This window comes from Plecotus auritus (genome assembly GCF_963455305.1).
Source record: "Plecotus auritus genome assembly, chromosome: 1".
NCBI classification, from domain to species: Eukaryota; Metazoa; Chordata; class Mammalia; order Chiroptera; family Vespertilionidae; genus Plecotus; species Plecotus auritus.
The window spans coordinates 13,696,898-13,718,506 of record NC_137770.1 but is presented as its reverse complement, the minus strand read 5'-3'; the positions used below and the strand labels follow the sequence as shown (position 1 = coordinate 13,718,506).

General features: G+C 52.0%; 1 protein-coding gene across 6 annotated transcripts in view; it reads right to left on the bottom strand.

Moving 5' to 3' along the window:
• Positions 1-21,609, bottom strand: part of TTC7B (tetratricopeptide repeat domain 7B) — a 204,841-nt gene that overhangs the window by 24,500 nt on the left and 158,732 nt on the right. For 2 of the 6 annotated variants that reach the window (XM_080685190.1, XM_080685191.1), the window contains 4 exons: positions 20,397-20,558; positions 17,650-17,700; positions 9,842-9,982; positions 2,245-2,447 (listed from right to left, as the gene is read on the bottom strand). In XM_080685190.1, the coding sequence (XP_080541316.1) occupies positions 2,245-2,447; positions 9,842-9,982; positions 17,650-17,700; positions 20,397-20,558 (557 nt within the window). The remainder of the gene's footprint in view (positions 1-2,244; positions 2,448-9,841; positions 9,983-17,649; positions 17,701-20,396; positions 20,559-21,609) is intronic. The other 4 variants (XM_080685192.1, XM_080685193.1, XM_080685194.1 and 1 more) reach the window with 2 other exon arrangements.

Sequence of the window (21,609 nt, the reverse complement as noted above, 5' to 3'; positions counted from 1 at the left end):
TCCAAAGCGCCCAGTCCCCCGGCCAGAGAAGGCCCAGGCGGGGCCGCTATCCCGGGGCTCACAAGCCCTGGGTGCTGGGCCCACTGTGGCAGCGCCTTTCACCGAGGGAAGCGCCTGGCGTTTGTCAGGGAGCTCAGGTGTCCGGAGAAGCTCCAAAGGTGAAACAGAAAACCTCCCTGGTGCGATTTTCCTATTTGATCTTCTGTCTCATGTGTTTCCCTTGGGGATGGACAAGAAATACTTCTCTGAATAATTCATCCGCCCTGAGGTAGAGGCACGCTGCCTCTTTTTAATAACAAGGCTGGGTACACACCTTGATTACACCTTTCCCGCAATGCTGGAGAAAGCTCGGAGGTCTCAGAAGCTCTTGCGAGTGCCTCTTGGAATAGTGAGACAAAAATGAAAAGCCATTTCTAATCAAACTAGTGTTTGGATAGTATGTACAGTTATAAAGCTGTACTGAGCTACGAAATGTTGATAAAGGGAAGGTGAAAAAAATTAAGTAGCTGTAATTACTATAAGGTCTGACTTATTTTTAACACTGAAAATGGCTGTTGTCAGTTTTCTATTTAACGAGCACCTACTAGGTGCCAGGAACTCTGCCAGGCTTGTTATGTAAATCATTCAGGTCTCACAGATGACTGGGTAAGTCACAGGAACACGGAGGCCCCTGGGGGCCAGGCAACAAGCCGGAGGTTTCCAGGGCTGGGGCTGAGCTCGAGCCTGACTCGGAGGCACACCCCCTCCCGGTGCCCAGGGCTGGGTGCCGGGCTTCCTCTGCTGAGAACCAGTCACTACTGCTCAGCAGGAGAACGAAGGCTTTGGGGCTCCTTCAGACAACCTCCTATTTATTCCTTACAAAACCATCTCCTCTTACCACCTGGCAGAAACTCACAGCCTATCGAGTTGAATGTTTCCATTTCACAGAAAGAAAACGGTGCAAAGAACTTATGAGCTTTTCCCGAAGTTAAAGGGCCAGCAACAACACCGATGGTGCAGGAACCCCGTCCCCGGAGCTGTCCAGTGCTCGCCCTCACAGATCACACACTGCTGACTGCGGGCCCCGGACTCCATGGCGGTGCAGAGGGCACCCCGCTTCCTCACCAGGCTTTCCTTTCCGGTGGCTCCCTGAGTCTCAGAGGTCCTGTGCTGACAATGAAGCAGACGTCCAGAGCCCCAGCCTGGCCAGCAACCAGGGAGAGAACATGGCTTTCTACCGGCGCCGTGGGCCTGGTTCCCTCTGCGCTGCCGTTCGGATTCTCACAGGAAGTGCGAGCAGACCGACGGCTTTGTGCAGCAGACTCAGTGCCTGTTCTTTTTTTTTTTTTTTTGGTAATTTTAAAAAATATATTTTTATTGATTTCAGAGAGGAAGGGAGAGGGAGAAACATCAATGATGAGAGAGAATCACTGATTGGCTGCCTCCTGCACACCCCCTACTGGGGGTTGAGCCTGCAACCTGGGCATTGCCGTGCCCTTGACAGGAATCGCACCCGGGACCCTTCAGTCTGCAGGCCGACGCTCTATCCACTGAGCCAAACCAGCGAGGCTCAGTGTCTGTTCTTAACAGCACAGACCCTCCAGAGGGGTCGGTCTGCTCCCCCACCTGACAGAAACTGGGGTACGGGGGGCCCCATTCCACGGCAAAGGCTGGGGGCATCCAGATGAGGGCTGTGTGTGCACTTGTGGGGAGCAGCACCCCATACACTGTGGACCCTGGAGCGACTTATCTGGCCCTCTGGGTCCTCTGACAGGAGGCCCCTACTAGGCGCTGACCTTGGAGACAAGCTGGAGTCTCGGGGTTCCACAAGGTAAGAGGCGCCAGTTTGTAAAGTGCTCTGACTTTTGTGCTGAAGTCTCTCCTGGGGGGTGAACCCCCCAAGGTGGCTGCTAAAAGCAGTGCAGAGGCCCAGATGACAATGACCGTGCCAGGGCCATGGAACGGTCTTTATTAAACCCAGAGCCACAGGGTGGCTGCGACTGGTGGCCAGGGGACCCTGCCTCACACTGCCCGCCACACCGGGCAGGCTGCTGCGGCCGTGCACCGCCAGCTCCCGGGCTCCAGGCACCCCACCCTCAGGAGGAAGTGCCGCTGGCTTTGCGCATCGTGGCAGCCTGGCAGGCAAACCACCTCTGGCCTCTGGGACCACAGGAGCGTCTGAGGGTCACGAGCTCCTTGCTGCTTCCAAGGCGGGGGGGGGGGGGGGGGCCACCGAAGAGGGGTCCCACCGGCTGTCAGACTCACCAGTCGCTGCATGCTCTTCACGTGGGTGGGGCTGATGGATAAGGCCTCTTCGTACCACCGCCGGGCTTCGTCGATGTTTCCTCGGAGCTCGGCCACCTGGCCTCGCATGTACAGGACGTTGTGGGACATTGGGAAGAGGTTGGCAGCTTCCTGGGTGCAGGCTGTGGCTTCTGCAGGCTTCCCAATGCCGATGTAGACTTCGGCTGTGGGGACAGAGCAGGGGGATGCTTTTCTGGGTTCCTGCCCTTCAGAGGCCCCGGGACAGTGCGACTCTAGTGGGGACATTTACACGCCCCCCCCCGCCCCCGGACACAAGAGCCTGGCAGGGGCCCGTCGGGAATACACAGGGGCCAGAGCCTGCCAGTCCCCCACCCCGAGTGGAAACGCTGCAGGTCGACAGTCCTTCACGCCCACTGCTACACACACAGGGACTTGAGCCACTCATATCATGGGGCCTTGAAGGGGACACGCCACCACTGCCAAGGGGGCAGTGAGGCCTGTGCAGGTGTCCCGCCAGGAGCGCAGCGGCTCGAGCCTGCCTCCCGTGCTCACTCCTTCATGTAATTCAGCACGAGGGCCAAGAGGAAAGGGGTCGTGTGTCCTGACGAGTGTCCAGTCACCCTCCCAATCCTCCAGACCGAGGGGAGGCCCTCACCCCTACAGGCTCACGGGACTGCCTCTGGGGACCCGGGAAGTGAAAGGAGGCAGTGACTTTGTTTTCATGCACTGGTCCTACCCTGAGCTTCTCGGGGCCAGGCCCCACGCTGGGGCCTGCAGTCCCCCAGGGGGAACACGGCCCGGGTCCTGTCCTCACCGAGGGCTTGGCTGCATGGCTGACATTTATTTCCGAGTCTGCGAATGGCTGTGCAGAGGGGTCCCTCGGCCAGGGGCTCGGTGGGATGGCAAGACTAGCTCCTGGCTGCACTGGCCATACACTTTGTCCCTCCCCAGGCCTTGGTCCGGATGCTCTCCTGACTCCTCAACCCTTTCCCCTAGCCCGCCGCCCCCAGCCCCCGCTGAACTTGACTCATCCTTCAAAGGGGAGACACAGCCAGCTGAGCTGACCTTGAGCCCCTTCTCGCCACTGAGCCCTCACGCCCTTCGTTGCCCATTGCGCCCATCCATGCCGCCCCTTCTGCTCTAACTGAGGGCCAGCCTCTGCCCGAACCCTGGCGCTCTCTGGCCTTCTCGAGCGCGTCACGCCGGCGCTTGTCCTCTGTCCTCTGGATGACAGACAGGGTCTCGATCCTGACTGCATCATCCATCAGCAATCAGCAGGCTCCGTGTCCGCCTTCAACCTTCTTCCTTGACCCGCATTCTTCCCCAGCTCCCCTCACGTCCCCACTGTGCTCCCCGGGGTTCTTCTTGTGAGAAATGTGCCCTCGCCCTTCTCGCTTCACTCGCCATCCGCGCTGCAGCCCACACCAGTGTGGCCCATCTCCGCCACGCCACCACCTGTCTTGTCAGGCCGCCAACACCATATGCTGAATCCAACAAACACTGTCTCCACCTGACCCAGTCACTCAACAGCACTTCCTACCAGCCATTTCCTACTTAAAAACAATGCGGTGCTTGCTACGCGCTGGGCATGCCACGCACTGTCCTGTGCCTCTGTCACAACTGTCCTCACGCTGGAGAGCAGGGCGCTAGGGCTCAGAGGGTCGCCCTGCCGTGGACACCATGGTGGGACCAGGGTTCCACTCGTCCTAGTCCAGAGCCCTCGCTCCCCACTGTTGCATGGGCTCCTGTGTGCACCCCTTCTGCGGCCACCCACCGCTCCTCCTGTCCCCTCCCGCCTTGCTGACCACTCCTTCCATTTCTTTGGCCTTTCCTCCCCGCAGCAGGTTTTAAATGTGGGGCCTCAGCTCCCTGCCCCAGCCCTCTCCCTCCTCCACCGACATTCTCTTTCTAGCCATTCGCATCACATCCCTGGCTTGGAACCCCACCCCCCAATTCCTGTGCCTGAATTTGTCACTTGCATGTTCTCAGGCTCCTGACACAGTTCTCATCCCCGCTGACCCCACACACCAGCTCTTCCCCAGCTTCCCGCTGCAGAAAAGCGAACCACCAGCCACCCAAGGGATGACAGCTGTGCCTCAGTTTCTTCATCTGTCAAATGAGGTGAACAGGGCATTTATGCCCCATGAGGCTATTATGAGGACTAAATGAGGCGAGACATAAAGTTCATGGAATAATGTCTGACACACGCAGTGTCCTTGATAAGAGTTAGCTACTTGCAAGATAGACCATTAATTAAAACCCACCTCTGGGCAGAGGAAGGGCCAGTCTGGTGGGGCTGACTGAGCAACAAGGACAGTGCATCAGCAGGCAGGACCGGGGACCAATCCCTCCCACAGGCAGGCGCTCCCTCTGAGTGACAGCAGGCCACCTGCCTGGGAGCTGTCTTCATCTCGCCAGGGGCCGTGCCACAGTGTTATCCCTCGACTCTGCCCATGTGGCCTGTTGGTGGCTGGGAGGAGCCTGGCAGGGGGAAGGGCAAAGGGCCAGGCGAGGCCAGGGCCAAGGAATCTGTGAGTATCACGGCTTTCAATTCCCAGAGAAATCAGAAAATCTGATCTTGCACATCTAAGAATAGCCGTTGGTTCCGACTGTGAGAGGTGCCAAAGTGAAAGCTATAATTATTAGTAAGTAACAAGCAGAAATTAACCACCTACTGCAAAGTCATTTTTAGCTGCCATCCCACCGTGGAAATTGAAAGATGGCACCCAGGCTGCTTGGCTGGGAAGGGTCCTGGTTCTGCTCGGAGTCACTGGCAATGAATGACTCCAGTGGCAGCACCGAGGTCTGCATCAGGCAAAGCCGGAGGGAGATGTGTCGCGCGTGGAGTAAACATCAAATCCTCTATCCCAACTCCGACTCCTGCCGCAGGAAGCTCAGAGACGCTTACTTCTGTCTAGCCTGGCTTTCTTTCCTGCAAGAGGGGCAGATAACCCCTCTGACCTTCTTTATAACGAATGTACAAGTGGCACTGGCAGATACCCCGAACTTTCAGGAAAAGAGACCGTAAAAATAGGTAGTTGCTTTCTAAATGTCAGATGAAGGCCAGATGCCATCAAGAAAAGATGGATAAATGTATTTTTTAAAAAACTGGCAATAAAAAGGACAAAAAACACAAACAAAATAAAAACGGGGAGAAATATTTCTACCACATATCAGACAAGGCAAATTTCTTTGACATAATAAATGCTTACAAGTGAAAAGAACAGCTCAGCATCTAAGCCAGCCGTGGGCAAACTACGGCCCGCGGGCCGAATCTGGCCCGTTTGGCTGTTCTATCCGGCCCGCGGAGCCGAAAGAGCAGAGGGTTCTCTTGCTCTCCCCTCCGCTCCTTTACTTTGAATTTATATTAGTTCACACAAACACTCCATCCATGCTTTTGTTCCGGCCCTCCGGTCCAGTTTAAGAACCCATTGTGGCCCTCGAGTCAAAAAGTTTGCCCACCCCTGAAGCAGATGAATGGGCGGGCGTTGTGAGCAGACAATTGAAATGCCATTCTCACCCATCAGATAGGCAAAGATCGAGAAGTTTGGTAATTCGTTGTGTTGGCAAGGATGCGAGAAAATGGGCATTCACACATTAGTGACTGAATATGAATTCATACAATTCTATGGAAGGCAATCTGACACCATTTATCAAAATTCGAGTATGCACCCTTTGATGCATCATTTCCACGTTTAGATACAGACACAGGACAATACATACAACAATACTTATTGATGCATTGTCTGTAACAGCAAAATACTAGGAAGAATCTAAATGTTAAGCGAGGGACTCCTGGTGAAATGATGGCAAGTTCGCACAATGGGCTTACGCTCTGCAGCTGCGGGAAGGTGTGAGTCAGCCTCGCGTGTGGGGAAGCAGTGACCTCCGAGTGTGGCATTTCAAAGGTGCAGGCTGCTGACAGTGGGTGCCTGTGGGTGGGGGTGACAGGCTCAGAGGTGGGCAGAGTCTTTTCGTTCGATGCCTTTTGTACAAATAAATACATTGTGTACTATTTATTCAAAATTGTATTATTTGTTAAAAAATAATTTAAATAAAACGGTCACATGGATCCAAACAAACCAGGGGAAAAACATGCACAGCCCATGCAGGTCGGCCACCAGGTACTACGAGGAAGAGTCTGAGGGGGTGCTGGCGGGGGGCAGGCAACCAGGGGATGGGTCCCACCCCACGGAAGGTGGGACCCTGTCCCAAGCACCCCTGGTCGGCCTGGGTCTGTGCTCCCTGCTGGGCTCTGGCCGGACCCTCACAGAGCAGATGAAGGCTCGGGGGTCCTGTTCACGATCTCCCTGCCATTCAAATGGACACATAGGGACCCTCTCCTACAATAGCGGGGAGATCTGAGGCTGTCTCAGATGCCCTGACCTGTGACCCTCAGATCTGAAGCTAGCTCCACCTGGGTTCCCATCACGCGTTTCCACTAAGCTCGCCGGAAGAACAACCACGAGAGAAGAGACCCACAAAGTCACAGAAGCGCCACGCCATGGGCATCAGACCTGGATCTCTAACCAGTTGCTTCTAAAGCTTGCAAAACGGACAGAATCTGGCAGGGCTGCCAGAGCTGACGTGGACGCGGATGTCACCTGGTTCCCATCAGCTGTCAGAGAGCGGGGGTCACGTTTACTGTGCCTCTCAGAGCAGCAGAGCTCCCCTCATAGTAGCTAACACATCACAGTTTGGGGGAGCCCGCCTATTGAGTTGACCCCTTCAAAGACTACCTGAAGACACGATATGAATATATGATAAGATTCTAAATCTTGACTCTAACAAAGCCATTGCTTTGGGTCCCTATGGCACAAACCCTACAAAGGTCCTAATCGACTCCAGCCATTCACATGACATACACGTTCGCCATGCGCACACAAGCACGATGCATATTCTGCCCAGAGTCGGGCAGATATGGCACCCGATTTCCGTAAGTTCAGTTTCACTCACAGGCAGAATGTCCACCGCCACCCCTGCTACCAGCAGTGAGGGCTTTATCCTGTCCTGCAGGCGACGGCAGTGAGACATGGATGTGACCTGATTATATAAAAACCCCAGGATATCTCCAAACTGCTCTGCAATGTTCCAGCAAGCAGCTACAGCATTTCCTCCTGAGAGTCACAGCCAGCCACGCAAAGAGGAACAAAGTCTGGATAACGGAGTGAGTGGCAGCAAACCCACAGGGGAGGCCGTCCTGGGACTGTGGCTCTTACTCAGGCAAGAGGAGTAAGCCTGTGAGGTCCACTGAGCTCATTCCAGCCCACAGGGTCCCCTTCAGCGCTTCTGGTTTTTCAGACGTTGGCCCTTCAAAACTAGACTCCAGCCCGGCCAGTGTGGCTCAGTGGTTGAGCATCGACCTATGAATCAGGAGGTCACGGTTCAATTCCCGGTCAGGGCACATGCCTGGGTTGCGGCTCAATCCCCAGTAGGGGACGTGTAGGAGGGAGCCGATCAATGATTCTCTTTTATCATTGATGTTTCTCTGTCTCTCTCCCTCTCTGAAATCAATAAAAATATACAGTATATTAAAAAAACAAACTAGAGTCTATGGCCCATTTGAAAGACAACCTCGCCTCCCCAGTGGCTCCCACCCTGGCCCTGCAGGTTCAGCCTGTCTCTCCTGACCCAACAGTAACCCGTACTCCTTTCCCCTGTTTTCTGCAGTCACTGCTCATAAAGAACACTGGATCGGCCAGGCGCCTGGATGGGGACTGGCCTTCTGTAAGAGAGCAGTGGAGGCAGGCATGACGCTGCTCCCCGCGCCAACCGCCGGCTCCCAGGACCCAGGAGAGGCCGATGCTGGCCCCTCGTCCGCGCAGGAAGAACCATCAGTACATTCCTGAATCATCCCTCGCGTGTTTTATGCTTAGAAGGATATAATTTACTGCCACTGTTAGTTTACTGTCGTTTTATGGCTCATTTAAAGGTGCCAAGGCAGAAGAGGCTGGCTAAGCCCTGTCTGTGACACGCCAAAGCCAGGTAAACCCACCGGGTTTCCATAGATGAAGGCCCACCAACAGTTCCAAACAAGGCTGAACATCATACAATTGGGCCTGGCAAATGAGCAGACAGATGGACAGTGAGGATAACAAGCACTTCCCCAGCCACGTTTGGGCTTTCACCACGCGCCCTGCGAGTCCAGCCAGGGAAGGCCTGGGAGGGCCTGGCAGATCAAGTGATAAAACACGAGGAACAGAAGTTATCTTTTATATGGAAACAAAAACGCAAGCAAACCACAGCGATCGTTCGCCCGGAGTCTGTAGAGTTGGGTTCTTGCTGCTAACACGCCTGCGTGCTGGGTTTCTTTGGGGGGTTTCTAGCTACGCAAACGCAGCCACGAGAAATGGAGGAGAGACACGGAGCCTGCCTCCCGGGCTAGCTTCCAGCCCAGCGGTGCAGTACCTGCCTCCTGGGGTGCCTGGAGCGGGGAGCGGGGAATGGGAAACACGGCCCCTCCTCTGCTTTGATAAAGGCACCATGTCAGCAATACGCCTGTGCCTCTCCCAGGGACTCCGTGTCTCACTGCCAGGATGCGCCAGGTATTGTGCCCATCAACCCCGGAGACGAACACGATTACCCGCACTGTACAGATGGGGAAACCGAGGCTGGGAGGAAGCATTGTGCAGCTGTTCAGTGGTAGAGCTGGGACTCCCCTCCAAGCCTGCGGGGCTTCCAGACTTTCGGGTCTGGGCCTCTGCGCCACGCTGTCTCCCGCAGAGAAAGCTGGGGCGTAGCTCTCTGGGCCCCGCTGCAGCGCAGCCCACACACAGCCAGCTCCCTGCCACCCTGAGAGTCCAACTCCAAGAGCTTTCCTGGGTGCTGCTCTGGGTCAGGGGATTGAGGCAGGGGAGGGTGGGGAGACAGAGGGATTCACGGCTCCTGCAAAGAAGTACAGGAGTCTCCCCTTCATCGGCGGTTTTACTTTCTATGTTTCAGTTATCCACGGTCAACTGTGGTCCCAAAATATTTCATGGAAAATTCCAGAAATAAACAATCCACAAGCTTTAAATTGCACGCCAACCTGATCCATGTGATAAAATCTCGCACCATCCCGCTCCATCCCCCCTGGGACAAGAATCATCCTTTTGTCCAGGGTCGCTGCACACCTGACCCGCCTGTTAGTCTCTTAGTAGCCGGCTGGGTTATCGAACAGACTGTTGGGAATCACAGTGCTTGTATTCAAGGCACCCTTATTTTACTTAATAATGGCCCCAAAGTGCAAGAGTAGGGACGTGGCGATTCAGATAGGCCAGAGAGGCCGTAAAGTGCTTCTATTTTAATATTATTGTTGTTAATCTCTTACTGTGCCTAGTTCATATATTAAACTTTACCATAGGTGTGTATGAAAAGGAAGAACAGTACACAGAGGGTTCGATACCATCCAGAGTTTACAGCATCCACCGGGGGGCCTGGAACATATCCTCCGTGGATAAGGGGGACCACTGTACTAACGTTTTGGTGTGATTGCAAAAGCTCTGATTTCTCCTGCTGAGGGGTTGTGGGCTCAAGAGGCAGTGCCCACGGGATCCTGCAGCTTCTGGCCCAGGGCCCACTGTGGGCGGGGTGGGGCCCACAGTGGGGCAGAGCGTACCTGCGTGGAGCCAGATCTGTGCCAGTGTCATCCAGGGGTGCAGCGGGCCCTGCTTGGGGGTGCTGCTCTGCAGAGACGAGGCCACTTCGGACAGCGCCTGCTCCACGCGGGAGGCTGCCACGGATGTGGCGTGGACAGAGCCTGTGAGAGGTTTCCGAGAAGATAACATCAGGAGTGAAAGGACAGATCCAACCAACCAACTGCCGCCCCCTCCCACACACAGACAGGGGTGCAAGACGGACACACGCCCCTTTCCCCACGAGGTTTCTAAGTTTCACTGTCTATAAAGAAATACAGTCACGACAGCCGAAACCACTTCCTGTCCTCTGCTTTAGCTCATCTCTCAGTCAACAACCAGCGCACATGCTAAGCTCGAGCTCCCTCCAGAAGCCGTGTGTGGGTGTGAGTGGGGGCAGGAGGGGGTGGCCAGTGCATGGCTGGGACACACGTGTTAAACACGGCACACATGACGTCTACAAAGTGAGCTTACAGAGCATCCCCGTGAGGGCCTAACCCTAGAAACAGCACGGGCAGGGAAGGAACTGCGCTCGCCTCCTGGGTGACCTCTGCAGTAGATGGGGGCCATTTTCAGGACAAACCTGGCAGCTCCCCACTTCATTCCCTGGCCTTTGGGAGGGGGGCAACACCCCCAGATTGGAAACCACGTTCTAGAACACGACTTCAGGCTAGTACTAGATGCGTGGAGGGCGGGTTACAGCGAAGACGCTCCCGGAAGCCCTGCTGTGCCGAAAGGGGGGGAGAGGGGAGGACCTCGCCACCGGCCCACGGAAGCTGGTGGAAGAACTGCTGTTGGTCTTTTCAGGTCTTATTTTGGTTTTAACCTTTTTATGGACAAGTAATATTTCAACTTTAATAACCAGGACTTGCTGCAGTTTCCCTGAGATTTTTAGTGAAATACAGGAGGTGGCTGCTGCTTGGGCCTGACATGACAACGCGGGCTGGCTTACCTCCTCGCTGACTATCATAAACAAGCGGTGTTCAGCCGTGGCTTCACCTCGGAATGACTTGGGGGTTAAAAAATCATGATGCCATAGATGCATCCCAGACCAAGGGCATCACTACCTCCAGGGATGGGCCAGGCGTCTATTCGTCGGCCACCCCGTGATTCCAAGGTGCGGCTGAGATGGATGGTGCCGCTGTTCAGTCAAGGAAAGCCCGAAGGCGTGTTCTACACGTGCCCACAGCCTGGTTCTACCGCTTCCCTGCGGCCCAGCCACTGGGCACAGAGCTCCTCAGCGTCTGGGTCTCACAGCCCTTTAGACTGAGAGTTGTTGAGACCCCTAGAGAGATTTGTTTACATGGGTTAGGTCTATTGGTATTTATCTTAGAAATCAAAACTGAGATGTGTTTAAAGAGTCATTAATTCACTTCAAAATAATAATAAATGATTGTGCTAGAAAACGCATGCAAATTTCCCACCAGGTTCTCTGGCTCCTTTGCTACAAGAACTTAATGGCTTTGGGAGGGGCTCAGTTTCCTTTTTGGATGAACTGTTTTGTTGGTTTGGTCCACAAATGAACGGATCAGAACTTCTGCCAAAGTTCCTTCCCTCGTGGTACCTATGTACAACTAAATTAGTGGATTCCGCTTGTTAAAATGTCTCCCTGTGAATGAGGTCTGGCGAGTGATGGCGATGCTGACCGTGGTGGCTACCAGGTTCAGAGAACATTCCATGCTTCAGGCACTGGGATTAGCACTTTACACATATTATCTCATTTAACCTTGAGGCAAAACGGAGATTTAACGAGGTTCTGTAAGTTAACCAAAGTCACACAGCCAACAGATGGCAAAGCCCGGACTCAGTCGTCGGGACCCAGATCCAGCCTTTAAGTCCAGCCCTGATAACACTCCGCCAGGAGGGCTGTGCCAGCCTTTGTTTCTCCCCATCACTGGCCCAGACAGCCGGGCCTCGGTGCTTGGGGCTCCCAGGAGCTTATCACACCGTCTTATGTGAAAGCTGAAGTCACGGTCTCTCCTATTGGACCGTGGGCGGCTCCACAAGAAGGAACCAGGCCCTCCACTGAGGCATTTCCAGGAGCAGCAGTGCCAGGCACGTGGTAGATGCCTGTGGGACACGCGTGAACGAGTGTGTGCTGTCTGCGGACACGGCACCCACTGTACGGGTTTGGACGGGTGGCCCTCTCTCAGGTGCTCTGCTCTCCTTCCCCGACAATGGCTCATAGCCGGACCTCGCTGTCTCACAGGGCTGCTCATTGTGGTGGTCAAACACGGCCCCTCACTCAGGGACCCCCATCTCGAGTAGAACTAACCCATTTGGGAATGGAGCGTGAGTGAGGTTTATCAGAACTACTTTCTCCTTCCTGGTCAATCCCCTTTTGTATACACGTCACAGGGCGGAGACCCTTCATGTTCTGGGCCAGGGATGGATATTGGAGCATTCAGATATTTACTAATAATAGCAGGGGACTAACAATAATGGTAAAAGTATTTAATAGTTAATATCTATATTCCTGGCAACGGTGCAGGAAATGAAATTCTTCCACTGGATTCGAATTGGGAGGAAAACAAGGGCTAAACATCATTTTGAATCAGAATGAATGTATCTGATTAAGAAATATAATCCAAATATAATCCAAATGAGCTTGTGTCTTACTGTTTCATAGGACTGAAATGGGACCTGTCAAAATAGATACTGCCTTTTGATTTATGTACATTAACACCGAGAAGTGCTCATCCAACCTCCGTCTTTTTTTTTTTTTTTTTTTTAAACATATTTTATTGATTTTTTACAGAGAGGAAGGGAGAGAGATAGAAAGCTAGAAACATCGATGAGAGAGAAACATCGATCAGCTGCCTCCTGCACACTCCCTACTGGGTATGTGCCCGCAACCAAGGTACATACCCTTGACCGGAATCGAACCTGGGACCCTTGAGTCCGCAGGCCGACGCTCTATCCACTGAGCCAAACCAGTTAGGGCACAACCTCCGTCTTTTTAAAGCGACCCTTTTCTTTCTCACCAAAGCCTAAGTGTCCCTACAGCGTGCATGGGGTGGACCTTGGAAAGAGAATCGGAGGGAAGGGTATCGGATATATTTCTAAACCGAAACCTATGGCTGGGGAAATAAGCTCCCGAATCATCAGGTTCGACAGGTAGGCCAGGGCGAGTGCGGCTGCTGTGCCTCTTGTTTATCACACTTGCCGGAGAAATGCTTGTCACCGTGGCAACCCTGAGGGTGAGCAGCTGCTGCGCTCCAGCGAGTCCCTCAGTCACAGGACACGGTGGCTCTGAAACCGGGCACTGGGAGCTGCTGAAGGCGGAGGGAGCATGCCCCCGATCTGGCCCAGGTTCTGTGACCTAATTGCCTGAATGGTCGAGGCGCCGTCAGAGGCCACACGGCTGACGAGATCTGTGCTCCCCCAAGCCCACTGCCTTTTCTCTCCTCTCCCAGACGCCCAAGTGGAAACGTTCCCTCGGACACCTGACATGAAGGCAGGGGGCTGCTTAAGAACAGCCCTGAGCCCTGCACCCAGGGCTTTGTCTGGGCCCCCCTTGGACCATCGTGTGCTGGGGCGGGAGGGGGCACCATGTGCCGGGGCGGGAGTGGAGGGAGGGGGGCAAGGACCCAGGGACGAGGCATTGCCCTGCGGACCAAGAGGACCAGGAACCAAGGCCACTGACCTCGGAAGCTGTGCGTCAAGCTCTGGCCTCTCCCAAGGACTTCTGACCCAGCTCCTGTCATATGCCGGAGCCTGTTGAGAAACCCTGTCACAAGCGGGACACTGGGAACAGTCAGCTCAAATTGCCTTTGCGGCTGAAGCCTTAACCAAAATCCCTTTTCCGGAGCACGAGACCTGCGGCTCATTTCACGCAGACCTCCAGTGTGGCAATCGCACACGGCCTGCGGGCCGTCTCTCCAAGTTCATCATTCAGAGGGATCTCAGAGCCAACAAGTGTGTTAAGCCAAAGGCACGCTACATTAGGAGGCTTGGTTATGTTTGAGAACCCGGCGTTTTCACAAGCAGGGCACTGAACACAGAGCAGGCTCACGTCCCGCTGTCCTCCGGACGGGCCTGGTGGCACTGAGTGAGTGGCTATGGTCTGAAGGACGGCCACCTCCCCTCTCCTCTCCTATCTTCACAGCATGCAGAAGATAAACTCGCTCTAGAGGGACCCCTGCCCGCCCAGTGACAGGAGAGCAGCAGGGTCCAGGAACAAGGGACAACAGTCACGTGATGCACAGAAAAAAACCCCCGAAGAGACCTCAGTAGGCACATCGCACACACGTGCACTCAGGATTCTGGCTGCTCTTTGCTTCCCGGTCCCAGCATGAACTCCGGAGCCTCATGTGCATGAATATGGGACCATGATGGAGCACAAGCCCCTCTCTCTGCCTGCCATCCACATTCTCTCTGCCTGATGCCGCGGCAGCGACCTGCCCTCCCGCGTCGGTAAGACGCAGAGCTGCTCCAGCCTGGCCTTCGAATCACCTGCCGCGCATGAATCTCTGTGTTTATTTTTCCTCGGTCCCGACGTCATTCAAGGTTATCTGTCAACAGAGTTTACTCCGCTTCCAGTTCCTAGCGGCTGTGCACCCCCAGACTATTAAACAAGCAGGAAAAGAGGAGCAGCTCACCTCCTGAAGACCCTGACTGCCACGCCGCAATCTGCGTGACTAAGCATCCTGCCGCAGAGCTGTGCTTAACCTTTTTTATTTTCAGCAGCAAGAGACTTTCTGTTTCTCAAGTCAGGGCTTGGGAGCAAACGAGTGCAATACTGCAGACTGCTGGCGGCCGGTGACCCCTGACCCTGCCACCTGTGCAGCTGTGCACGGAGAACCGGGGTGTCCTCGGGCTCAAGGAGGTGCCAGCTGAGTAGCACATGATGATTCTCTCTTAGTTTTTGAAGGGGGAGGAGAGATAGAGTCCATGCTCACTTCAAGCCTCAAATGAGGCGTCTTCTCTCTGTACCTTTTTAGAAGCATTAAACATTTTGGTCCCTCTCCGTCTCCATGGCCCGTCTTTGCTGGGGGTAGGCCTGTCTGTCTGAGCAGGCGACAGAGGTGTGGCTTCCTGGAGCTGCCTGCCACCGCCCTCCCTCCCACATTTCTAATCCCAAGGTTGCCACCCGCCCTCTCTTTAGCATGCCCACTAATGTGACGGGGACATGGGGCTGGAGTGGCTCTAGGGACAGCTGCCTGGTCCTCCCCCAATCCCACTGGCAAGGAGGCCTCCAGCTGCGGGCCCCTCTGACAAGTAGCTTGGCCACCATTCTAGTAGCTACTGTTCCTTTTCACTGAAAGGAAGAGACTAGGACAGCAACCCCAGTCCCCAGACAAGGTCACAATTTCCCACCGACTAACAGAACTATCAAGCACAGTTGAAACCTGACAAAACGTGCCTCTGAAAGGGTAGGTTCTCCCGGGAAAGCGTAGGGAAGGGTCGCACTAAGGCAGGGAGAGGCAGGTATGGTCCCAGGCGGGCATGCGGGGTGGCCCAGCAGGCTGCTGGCGGTGCTGGCCCGGCCAGGCGGTCACACAGAAGCGAGGAGGACGCCGTTCCCATGCATGCAGGGAGATGCCAGCTGTCAGGGCCACTTGGCCTGGGCTGGAGACAGTACCTGCTGGAGGACCACATCCCCGATCGCTGAGGCTGTGTCTCTGGCCTGAGTGCCCTTCTGCCTGGGGAAGGTGTGTTCGTCTCTGAATACAGCGGACAGGAACAGCCTCCCAGGTTTGGGGGACCGTCTAATTATTGGACATGTACTCCTCCTCAATTTCTACCTGAGAGCCATTGATTATTTACTTGTCAATCTCCTAAAACCCCATTCAATCTTGTTTAAAGAAAGACACCACAGGACTAATGAGGGAGACTTTAATTTAATCCAATTAGCAAGAAAATATTTATATTTGAATCATTAAGGTTGAACTTTTAAGATGGACACCCCTCAAATGCAGTGGGGTCAGCCAGAGTAAGTTTTTCATATACAGGTTTTTAAAAAAGTGACTTTATTCTATTAGGCAGGAGCAGAGGGTGAAATATACCACCTGACCAGTTACCTCCTGATCGTGCGTGATGTACATTTTGAATGTTAGAAAATTCCAAGTCAATAATAAAATGCTAGCCATAGCAAAAAGAGAAAAATCTACTACCTTGAATTTATTTCTCAACCTTATTTCATCCGAGGGTGTGTATTTTCATTAATCCGTTTATTCTCTCCTCCCCGTTACGCATTTCTAAAGAGAGCAGGAGAGTCACCGGAATCTGTGATATAAAAAACAGAGTCCAGGAGCCAAGGACTCAGGCGGCATTCTTGATTTTAGCTCGTCCTCGGAGAGGAGAATAAAACGTCAACACACATTCTTCTCCAAAATGATGCTTGCGAGCATCCTCGCGGGTGGGGGTGCTGAGGGTCCAGAGGTCTACGGAGGGACAGCGGGGGCAGCATGGACAGCCCTGGGCAGCCCTGCGACTTGGGGGAAGGGTGCCTGGCTAAGGCCTGGAATCAGGACCAGCGACCGGCAAACCATAAAGGCATATGCAAATAGGAGACTCGGTAAACTGCCATTTACAGAAGAGGAAACTAGGGCCCAGGAAGTCGAGTGAGTTGCCTGGGTTCCTCTGTAGACCGGCCCTCGAACCCAGCTTCCTGACCTTTGAGAGCTGGGCTGCTTGTAGGCAAAGTAGAAAATACAAGTCCCTGGAATAAATATATCAACCCCCCTCCCCAATCCCCACTGTAACTAACAGGGGCTGCCTGAAGGTTTACTGTTGCCTGACTTTCTAAAATTCAAGCCTTTTTCATGTATCCGAGGAGCCTGCTATTGAAGGGACCCTGGCGTGAAACTTTTTTCTTTCTGAAGAACCCTAATGTGAGGATATAGCAAACATTTGTTTTTTTTTATGGACTTTAAAAGGCAAAATGAAGTCACATGTAGGTCAAGCAGGATTTCAGAGGAAAAATCATCTCCCGGAGGGGTGCATTTGCCACAGGCAGTAGATAGAGGCTCAGATCTCAAATGCACCGGATCATCATGTACCTTAGCATTTCCAAGATGCGGTGCCTGGAACAGCGATTCCACAGGGTGGGGAAAACGATAAAATCGGGTTGGGACACACTGGGCCAGAGCTAAGAGAGTCTTGAATATTTTTTAACTGCAGGACTTCTCAGAGCCTTTAATGTGCTCATGTGAACTGTGAGTCTAAAAATATTTGGCCAGGCAGAATCAGTGTCTAAGAAACAGCCACTGGAAAATGTGATCATTCACTAGTGCCTTAAAGAATACCCCCTAAAGCACTAGTTCTATATCCAGGGAATTGCTTTGTCTCCTTTAAATTTTGGCAGACGTAGTTTACCTTTTATGATGCCTGTTTAGCTTATTTCAGGAAAACTAATGATTAGAATTGCTTTTCTGTGCTGCAATAATGGCTGAACTGGAAAGGAATTTCGAGATCCGACTGGTTCCCTCTACCCAAACTTTACAGATGGCCCGCATCTGGGCCACTGGGTGTCTCACTTCTGATCAGCACAGGGGGGCTTCTGACCCTCCACGGCACAGCCTTACTTGGGCATTTTCCCCGCTATGCCTTCTTCTGTGGTCCTTTCCAGGCAGGTACTGCCTCCTCAGAAGGTAAATCCAAGCGGTGGCGGAAGCATTAGCACCTCAGGAGAGAGGAGCCCCGGGAGGCGAGTGGGCAAGCGGGTGGCAGCTGAATGTCCACACCATCTCCACAACCACCCACCAGCAACCACCACACACATTCCGTGAGGGAGGGAAGCGTGACTCTGAGGCCCTGGGGAAGGTGAACAGATCGGTGGACTACTTACTAACTGAAAAAAGGGAGGGAAAACCATGAAAGTATACTTCTGGAGAGTTGCCTTGGAACAACAAATCAAACCAAAAATTAAAACCAAGAAACAGAACATTTGAAAAATCAAAATTAAGGCTAAAAAAAGCAAATAGAGTTCTAATAACCTTCCAACTGTAAGTCTGGCTGTCTGGAATTGGATTTTAACTCAAGAATGACACAGAGTTTTCCACTAACAATAATTTTTTTTTTTTTTTTTTAAACAAAGGCCAACTGGGCATTCCCCTCTCCATCTCAGCGCTCCTGGTGCAGGCAAGCTGACCAATTCATGTACTGTGTTTTGTTTCCAGGGCAGGAAATTCCAAAGGGAAGGGAAAAATAATCAAACAAGCGGTTTTCAGATCTTTCCACACATGAACCCTGATTATGATTCCAAGCGTTTGTAGGGTTTGGCTAGTTTTCATTTCTATGAAGTCAAAGGATTGGAGGGAGAAAATCATAAAACGTCAGGTTATGGCTGTCTGTCCTACAGAAAAGATTTGGGATTCAAGTTCATAACAACTTTAATTAGGAAATTCTACACTTACCAGCGACGTGTGGTAAGCACTCTCCCCGTCTCTAATGAAACATTGCATCCACGGGGCGGGGAAGGTTCCTGGGCGAGTCAGTCTTAGCTAAAACACCTGGTTACTGGCCAGGTGCTCCCTAGAGGAGGGGTTGGGGGAGATGACTCAGCCTCAAAAACGAACAACTGAGCACCATTTGGGACATACACGTTCAGCAGAAAGCCAAGTGGTGCTCCTCACCCAGCATTTTGCTAACCAGCTGCTATAAAGTGCCTCCCTAGAGCCAGAATTTCAGTTGTCCGGGTTTAAAGGAACACAGGGTCCCCGGGATGCAATGTGATACATTCTGGCAGGGCGTGGAGGTCGGAGGGCTTCTTGTGCAAATGAGTGAATGGGCATGGGAACATTACTGAGGTATTCTGGAACAGTGAGATCCCATTTTATGACCAAAAAAGCTGGGCAAACATCAATGCAGAAAACAGTTTTTATGGAAAAAAATGAAGTTGGCAATTGCTGATAGGCACTGTTTTGAGGGGAAAAAAAATCCATTTTTAAGAAGGGGATTAAAAACAACATAAGCAGTTTATAGTTTACTAGAGGCCCGGTGCATAACATTCGTGCACTGGGGTGGGAGGGTGTCCCTCAGCCCAGCTGCGTCCTCTCGCAGTCTGGGACCCCTCGGGGGGTGGGGAGCGGGACTAAGCCGGCAGGTGAACATCCCCCGAGGAGTCCTTAGCGCTGCGCTGCCGTGGAGGCAGGAGAGGCTCCCGCCACCGCCGCTGCTGTGCTCACCAGCCATGAGCCTGGCTTCTGGCTGCGTGGTGCTCCCTCTGTGGGAGTGCACTGACCACCAGGGGGCAGCTCCTGTGCTGAGCATCTGCCCCCTGGTGGTTAGTGCATGTCATAGCGATCGGCCGTTCGGTCGATTTGCATATTAGCCTTTTATTATGCAGGATAGCATTATTTCCATCTTCCAGTTCATGAAACTGGGATTGCCATTCAAGCAAGGTTCAGAACACCTGGTATGCAGACAGGTAAGGTCTGGATGACTTATTTTAGGTGATAGCCTTGTTTCTGTCCTGGCTGTGTGTGTGTGTGTGTGTGTGTGTGTGTGTGTGAGTGTGAGCATGTGTAACAAAGCAGGTTAGCCATCCAAAAGATGAGCACATTAGAGAAAGTAGTTTTCTCTGGCAATAGTTCCCCTTATGAGCTTTTGTCAGCATATAACTGCGCATTTGGAACAAAGATGAGCCCTTATAAATCATGGCTATAGAGGTTAATTTTTCTGGCCCTCCCAGTAAAGTGAACATTAAATAAATGAGTCTAAGAAAACAAGGGTGGATCTCCTCGTGAGAGCCATATTTAGGTCCCATTTAAGGCCTTTACCAACCAGCATTCCATTTATTTCAGGCTTTTTCTTTTCATTGACAGGTTCCCAGACACCCTAAACAGACTTGAAAATTTCAGTATTATTTAAAAGCAAGATTAGATTAAAATGCTGCTCAATTTTTCTGAGTATTTTCACAACATAAACCCTACACTTCCCTTTCCTGCAAACGGAAAATAATTTATAGCATTGCTTTTCAAAATGCTGTGCAGAACCCACGGGCCCTGGAATTTTATGGGGTATTTTATAAATGCAGCTTCCTGGGCCCCACCTCAGGTCCACTGGACTACAAACTCTGGGGTGGGGCCCAGGGGGATCTAATTCACAGCTTTCAAAGCTTTTTGTGTGATCTTAACGCACAGGAAAGTTCGAGAAACGCATATTTAAAGGGCATGTGACCATTACCTTTAGAGAGTTAGCTTGATTATTACATACTTATTGAATTAATTTCTAAATTGAAAAACCAGAAATACGTAGAATAAATTATCTGCCAATTGTTCTAATTTGCCTTTTTTAAAAACTGCAACTTTAATGCCTTTATATCAATGCCAGAGAAGCACAGAAGTACCTAGAAAAGCTTCTATTTCTTCTGCTCAAAACAGGTTTCTTTACTTTTCACAGAGAAGGCTGGAAATTGGGCACCAGTACCTCCTCCTGCCCCAAATGACCTTTTGGATTTTCAAATTAGTAAGATTTTCCTCTCAGATAAATTTGATGGAGTTTCCCATCCAGCTTATCAGTTAGGAAGATTATCAGAAAATGAAACATCAGGCAAATGAAGCAGATCTAACAAGAAAGGAAAACCATGTTTACACCGAGAGGGTTCCTGGCGGGGACCTGGGCCATGGAATGAGTGAGCTGCTGGGGGCCACACAAAGGTATCGGGTTTGGGATGAGAATGAAGATGAGAAGACACAAACAGGTGGAGAGGAGATTCGGTTCTTGAAAGAGAAGAGGAGGAGGAGGAATCTGACACTAAAAAGTGAAAGAGAGAAAAAAAAAGGATAAAAGCAAAAAAACTTTAGAAACACAAAGAAAAAATAAAACTAGCTTTTAATATACTCACATAAGCTGCAAAGAAAACAAGGTCATGTAATACACAATCATTCCTCTACTCGACAACAGAATACAAGTGTTTTTTGAAGAAAACAAATCTGTTGTTTCCCGTTGGTTATTTAATTGCTCTGTAGTAACAGCATGGAGTCCACACAACTCAGGTTTGCCTGGGCACCGATTCAGCCACAGAAACACTGAAAAGAACATGTCTGTAACCTACAACACTCAGGGCATTCTGGGGGAAACCACCGGCCTTTCCATTGAAAAGGGTGAGAACTTGACTTTCCCTAGGTTTGCTTTTTATGAGAAGCACTTACACAGAGTGTACAGTGGAACCTCAGTTCTCGGACTTAATGCGTTCCGGAGGCTGTTCGAGAGGCAATGTGTTCGAAAACCAAATCATTCCCCTCCACCATTAGAAACAATGTGAACGGAATTAATCCGTTCCAGACCTCCAGATGATTCCCTGTTTTAACTTTTCTTATATCCAGCACCTGTCTAATGTACTGTTTAATCTATAAACAAACACTTCTTTTCTAAAATTTATCAAACCACCCCTCCTAGCCTCGCTCCAGGGGTGTCCTTCAGGTCAGCCTGCAGCATCTTTGCTTGCTCACGTACCACTGCCTCCGAAATGCGGTCAGCGGCTAACGGCTTTTCATTTATCCAATCAGCAGCGGGTTTCCTACCTCTTCAGTTGCCCGTGCTCAGTTCCTTTCACACCCTTAGCAACATTAGCACTCCTGATGGCCTTTGTATGTTTTTAAATGGTGCTGATCATTGATTCCACCAGCCACAAAAGCATCCTCTCCTTTGCTGCCTCAGAGACACTTTTTTGTGATGCCAGGGTATCAGCCTGAAAGGGCTGTCAGTTTGAAAACTGAAGTTTGGTTCCACAACCCAGACATGTTTTCTGTGAGCAACTTGGTGGAGAACCGAATTGTTCGAGGTGGGAGACGTTCCGGAAATG